The sequence below is a fragment of the Octopus bimaculoides genome, chromosome 5, assembly GCF_001194135.2.
Source record: "Octopus bimaculoides isolate UCB-OBI-ISO-001 chromosome 5, ASM119413v2, whole genome shotgun sequence".
Lineage (NCBI taxonomy): Eukaryota > Metazoa > Mollusca > Cephalopoda > Octopoda > Octopodidae > Octopus > Octopus bimaculoides.
Window position 1 is genome coordinate 62,760,500 of NC_068985.1, and position 6,461 is coordinate 62,766,960.

Consider the following 6,461-nt stretch of genomic DNA (forward strand, 5'->3'; position numbering starts at 1 on the left):
CCTCAGATTTTTGGGGAGGGAACTAGTCGATTGCATCGACCCCAGTGTTTCAATGGTACTTAATTTATCAACTCCGAAAGCATGAGTGGCAAAGTTGACCTCGGCGGAATCTGAACTCTGAATGTAAAGACAGGCGAAATGCTGCGTGTGTGTTTAGTTTAACGGCCTATGTATAAAGAGTTCCTTTACCCTAGGTGTCGGGAAGACACTGATTCAAAAACAAAATAAACAACAATACTATTATTTTCAACGCACGAAACCGCCGTATTAATGTGTTAAGGGAAATAACCCAACTGGGTTTAATGGTCTCAACAGACCCCTTCGCTATGCGTGGATACGAAACATTGCACCTCAACATGGGGAATTTCTTTATTTTAAATTTAACCTGTATTATTTTCACATTTTTGTAAATCCCTAATCTTATCTGTAATTGTGTGCATTTGATATTTCCGTTTTGTTTTCCTTTATAGTTTCGGGTTTATTTTCTTTCTCTAGAACATCCATGAGTTAAGGTAACAAACTTTATTTTCTTTTACTTAGCTGTCAATGTACTCTCTCTTGGAGCTGGACTGAGAAGTTAAGTTTCTCGCTTCTGTCAAAAGTGAATAATCAATACTTAATATAGGTAATTATTGAGACAAATTATTCTTTTTCTTCTATTAAACTGCAAAAAGTTCAAGAATATTAATATCTGACGTGATCGAATACCTAGCATGATCGAACCGTCTTTTTTTCCGCCGGGATTACTCGTTGTTTGTTTATTCCTGGAACAAATTACGGTGGTTATCGTAAATACTTTATTGTCGCATTTACATCAGCCTGCGAAATTGATTTAAAAATTAATATTTTAAAACATTTTATTGCCATAGTTATTACTATTAGGCGTGTAGAATACTTCGACCAGCTTTTGAAAGTGTTAGTATGTTTATTTAGCTTCATATCCGTAAATAGATGTTAGATAATAATTTAGTTGTGACCTCGTTCAGAGGATTGGGTGTCGTAAGGCAACAAGTCCAACTTTTGATATCGCAATTACCGTTTCCACCTCCAGGTCGAAGAAAAGAAGTATTTTCTATGAAAAGAGAAAGAAATACACAATGTATTAAAAATATTACACTTATTCTATTGTCCATGTTAAATTTTTACAACTCGGAATCTAGTTAATAATTTTATAACGTAAAAAACAGCACATAACTTCCGTAAGTTATGTGACTTGCCGGAAGCATTAGCTTCGGGCTGTGGAATATTGAAGAACTTCTTTTGGTAATAATCATAGTAATAAAATTAAGTACATGGTTACTAAGATAATTTTAACTATCATTTTCATTTGTGTATGAATTATGTCGATAATGATACAGACATCCCATTAACGATTTAAAGAAAGTTACTAATTAGACTGAGATTAGTAGATCTATTAGTGATGTAGAGAGAGGGTCTTTGGGAGAGAGAGAGAGAGATTAGAAGATCATTAAATAGTGAGCGATAGATAGAGAGAAGGGGAGGGAAAGAGATATGATATAAGTGAGAGAAGGGGAGAGAAAGAGAAGCTATAAGTGAGAGAAGGGGGAGTAAATGTTGTATTAGTGCGGTAAAGAGAGCGAGAAGGAGAGATTGTTTTTTTTTTTCCTCCCACCCCAAGAGTAACCGCCATTTTTGCTGTAAGCTGGACCCTTATGCTGCTATACTCTATAATAATAGCTGAGTATACTAAAGTATTAGACGTTTCTGCTGCTGCCACTCTTATTAAAGGAGGGCACAACTACTTAAAATTCTATTCAAAACAGAACATCTTCTATATTAAAATTCTTTAAAGTTAACAGTTATTGTTACTTAAAGACTAATTCATGGCTGGAGCCTTTGACCCAGAAGACAAGAACAGGTAGGTTGTAAGAGAATGAAGTTATTGTTGGACAGCCTAAGAATATTTCTCTGTAACTGTTGATGATTTTAGTCGTCAATCAGCTACCATTCTATATATATATGTATATACACACACACACACACACACACATACATACTTACATATTTTACCATCCGTCTATGATAAAACTTCCATTAGGAATAACTTGTTGGAACTTTTATTGACAACTTCTCAAAATACTCCTGAAAAACTATTGTCACACTTGCCATAACACGATCATTTATTTTCCCATTTAGTCAATGGATTAATGTGTTTTATTAATAACTTTTGTTGCTGTTCTCGTGAAAATGTTTCGTGTTTCTATTATAAATGTTTATTCTTTTTCCGTTTAAATTACTTAATTTTTGTTTTGTATATATAAATAAATGCCCACAATTTTGTCATATACTTGGACATAAGAACTGGTCTGACACTTCTTGAGCAAACTGACTTCGTTTATGTATTAAAGAAATGTTTAGTTATTGGAGGAGGGGCATTTGTAGATCAATGTCTGGTGAGACTTGTGTGGAGGAATGTACGGTGTGTTGAACGTTAAAAACTTGGGAATTATGAGGTGTGTGGACTGGGGAATGGTTAAGTGGCTTTCAAGTTAAGAGGCAATGTCATTGTAGAAGATACTAAGAGAAGTAATGTCTGTGAATTTATGAATGAATGTTTGCAGCAATATGAGAATTACTACTGAATCAACTGAGCTTCTAAACCGGGTTTAAGTTGTCCCTGAAGAAAAGAAGGGATGTAGATTTAGCAATGTGGAGGGCTGTACCATTTATGTTGAAATGTGGGGTTAGAATTAGCTAATGAAATTATTAATATACAAAGAAAACTGTGGGGCATAAGTGAACTCTGAAGAGAACCCTCAAGTAAAAGAATGTAGATTTGAGGGGAACTTCGTCAACGTAGTCTGCGAACATAGTTTCAGATAAAAAAAAAACTGATTGAGGTTTTAGATGAGTAATACTAGATGAGTAACAGGGAAGTTCTTGTACAGTGACACTTGTTTTCACCATTCTCTATAATACTTGAGTGTTGGAAGTGAAACGAGTGACCAGTTTGTTTCCTGGTGATCAATGAGGCGAGAATGTGCGGTTAGGCTCTGACACTTAAAAATCGTCGCGCGTTTCCAAATATTCCTAACTCTAGTACACACTGAGATGAATAAAAACTTAGGTTGGAAGTACTAGGAGGCAAAACTGCGTATTTTCTGGACGAAATTATTTGTTCTGTGAATGAAAATATATTCTACCTGATTTAGAATTGAGCAAAAGAAATGCGACTCCAACTAGTCAGGTGTTAATAGTTGTTTCCCTTAGATTCCAGTTATTAAAGGTGAGGTCATCGATTCAGATAATTGATTTTTTTTTTTTAACATCATAGCATCCGTCCTTATTTGTGGTCAGGGTGATGATAAATACTGATTGTTGTTTAACTCCAGATCAGTACTAATCGTGAAATGAAAGGCTCAAGTCCAGATTGTCATTGTACGAATTTACAGAATCACTTTGTCTAATGTATCCTTCGTTTCACAAATTACTAGGGTATGATTTGAGGGAATGTTGGTTGTTATATCTAACATCTTTAGTGACCATTTAGAGTTCTTTGTCTCCTGATTATTTAAGTGGCTGATAGAGTCTCCTTTTCCCGGATATTAATATAAAACGCCAATCTTCATTGAATAATCTTAAACACAAACGGAAACGATTCGTAAAATGGAAATTATATCGTGAAAGAGAAAAACGTTAATTCACACGCAGTTTACTTCTCCGTTCCTTCTTTAAACAGGAGTTATCGATACACATCAAGTTGATTTCCATATTTATTTACCCTATGTAATTTTACAGCCTATAATTTTTTTTTATTTATGGTTGTTCCTCAAATCCAAAGATGACCACTGTTTTAGAAAGGCAGCTATGACTAAGCTTTATTTTGTATGAACGATAACATCTTTAAAGCAAAGACGACACTTAGAATATAAACCGAGCAAGGTTATAGAATAAAGATATGTCAAGAGTAGTAACAAGACAGTGTTGCAAATAGTCTGGTACTAGTGGCAGTAAGTAGAGAATTAGGAGCTAGTCGTTACACTGTAGTTTGATATTTACAAATATTACTTCACATCATATATGGAACTCTCCTTGTGATTATAGTTTTCAGTGACCAACTTTACTCAGTACAGTCTTGTAAGTAGTTCACTCTTTGTATAATATGTATCAAATGACAGAACAGGAGGGACATGTCTTGTTTAGGTTGATTAGGCCACTCAAGCATAGGGTTTTTGGAGGTGTGTATGCTGGTACTTGGCTTCCATCTGTTCCAGCATGAGGATGGGAGCCACCATTTCAGAATGACTGGACATAAGTTTACTTACCAAGCATTCTGTGGGGTCTTTGTTGTTTTGTAGCTTGCTGGTAGCAGGCATATGTATTCAGGGCTTGATTTAACTTGATCATATGTACCATCTCAGAATAATTTCAGGCGACATTAACTGTATTAGCGCCAGGCAACTCTTAGACCCTCCTATAATTTCAAAACTTCTTTTAATGTGTTTTTACTTTTTTTTTTCTGGATACTCAGTCACACACAGTCTACTTCTTGGTTCCTTTTTGACACTCTGGAGAACTTGTGGGAGAATCAGCTGTTTGAAGGTTTGGGCCTTTCATATTTTGTATCTTTCAGCTTAGCCATGCCATGGGAATAAAAGGCAGTTGTTTGGTTACTGCTGGTGATGCCATATTTCTGCAGAAAAGTTAATTCTTCTGATATGAACAATGATCCCTGATCATAATGAATATGAGCAGGCATTCCAACTACACTGAACAACTTACGATCTTAGCTATCATTTTGAGACAGGGTGTACATGAATGGTAAACAACAATATTCATCAATTGCTGTTAAAACATAATAGCTTTTATTAGCCATTCAAGCAATATTTGGATGGCATAAAAAATTGAACAGATCTGTCAGTTTGTTCAGATTTGTTGTGGTGCAGTTCATTCAGTTTTACATCCATTTTTCACATTCTAGCATGGGTTAGAGAAATATATTACACTGGCATTGCTTTATAGTTGGATGCTTTCCTTGTGGCTAAGCCATACCTTGTTTTCAAGTGATCTCTTATGCCACATATTTTTGAAGGCACAATACTGGCAGATGATTTGTTGATAGGAGAAATTACATCACTCCTTATAGCATTTTGATTTTAGAAGAAGTGCAAATGTAAACACACATACACAGCAGGCTTCTTTTAGTTTACAGTTACCAAATCCATGCACAACTTTTTGATTAGCCTGGGGGCTAAGAAGAAGACACTTGCACAAAGTGCCATACAGTAGGACTGAAAATCCAGAACCCTGTGATTGGCAGGTAAATTTCTTAATGACATAGTTATGTCTGTATCTTAGACAGTATATCAGCTGCACAATTCAGTGCAGCTGGGCAATATTGTCATAAGAAAAGGGAACTCCTGCTTTCTAGCACATAGCTCTTTGCAGAGAACAGCAGTGATCATGTGCTTCTTAGTGGGTGGGTGTTTGTGTTCATGGTATGTATATGTCCATGAGAGCAATGCAACTGGTCACACTAGTTTGGTATGTGTCTGCTTCAATGGTGAATATGCAATTATCGATTTGCTGAGATAAAAGTTTTCAAAACTTTTGTCTTTCATGTTATGAAGGCTGCCAGTACTGGAGTATTAAACAGGAATTCTTGTGCACTTTACACAAGAATTGTTATATCCACTGTAAATTACTTAAAATCCTCCATATTACAGGTGAAGGGAAACCATATCCTGTGCAGCTGGTGTTGGGATTCAGGTTGATAGATGCTTGATTTAATGGGCATTTATTATTGTTTAGTATCAAATTTATTTCTTTTGCTGACTTCTAAGAACTGGTTTAGATTTATATTATGTTTGGTCTGCATTCTTCTGCAGACAATAACAATATTAATGTATAAAAATGCATCCTTAACATCAGCATTTTTGTTGATCTGGTCTATAACTCTTTGTAAAACTGCCACTCCTAATACCAAATGATGCCTTGTTGAATTGGTAGGGCTTGCTGCAAAGTTCTTTTATATGGATTTAGTGGTAAATACTTCACAGACTGTGTATTAAATACTTCGTATTTTGCAATCTTTTCCATTATTTTATTGATACTAGAAAATGGAGAGTAGTCAATAACCATGGTCGATATGTTGCTTTAAAAGTTAGCTTCCCAACCACATGGTTTCAGGTTCAGTGCCACTGCATGGTACCTTGATCAAGTGCCATCTACTATAGCACCAGGCTGACCAAAAGCTTGTGAATAGATTTGATTGATGGAATCTGAAAGAAGTTCATGTGTATGTATATAGCTTGAAATGTTAAAGACTTTCTCTATTCCCGAGCGTTAAACTAATACATCCTTTTGTTGTTTACACCACCTGTCCTCGTCTGTTGTTTTTTTCGTAAATTCTCCCATATATATATATATATATATATATATATATATATAGTTAAAAACTTACTGTCGTGGGAAGAGCCATTTTAACGATGCGTACTGCC

General features: G+C 35.2%; 1 protein-coding gene and 1 long non-coding RNA gene across 4 annotated transcripts in view; one reads left to right on the forward strand and one right to left on the reverse strand.

Moving 5' to 3' along the window:
* The first annotated feature begins 293 nt into the window (after window positions 1–293).
* Window positions 294–6,461, forward strand: part of LOC106869162 (adapter molecule Crk) — a 50,154-nt gene continuing 43,986 nt past the window's right edge. Inside the window, exon 1 of one of the 3 annotated variants that reach the window (XM_014914776.2) lies at window positions 294–625. Coding sequence is in view for 1 of the 3 variants with exons in the window: in XM_014914775.2 (XP_014770261.1) it covers window positions 1,845–1,879 (35 nt within the window). In the remaining 2 variants the exon portion in view is untranslated. Of the gene's footprint in view, window positions 626–1,574; window positions 1,880–4,514; window positions 4,564–6,461 lie in introns of those variants that run through there. The other 2 variants (XM_014914775.2, XM_014914777.2) reach the window with 2 other exon arrangements.
* On the reverse strand, window positions 844–3,954 carry LOC106869163 (uncharacterized). The gene is made up of 2 exons (XR_001409379.2): window positions 3,165–3,954; window positions 844–1,072 (listed from the first exon to the last, which is right to left on the reverse strand). It is a non-coding gene; the product is annotated as an uncharacterized LOC106869163 (long non-coding RNA).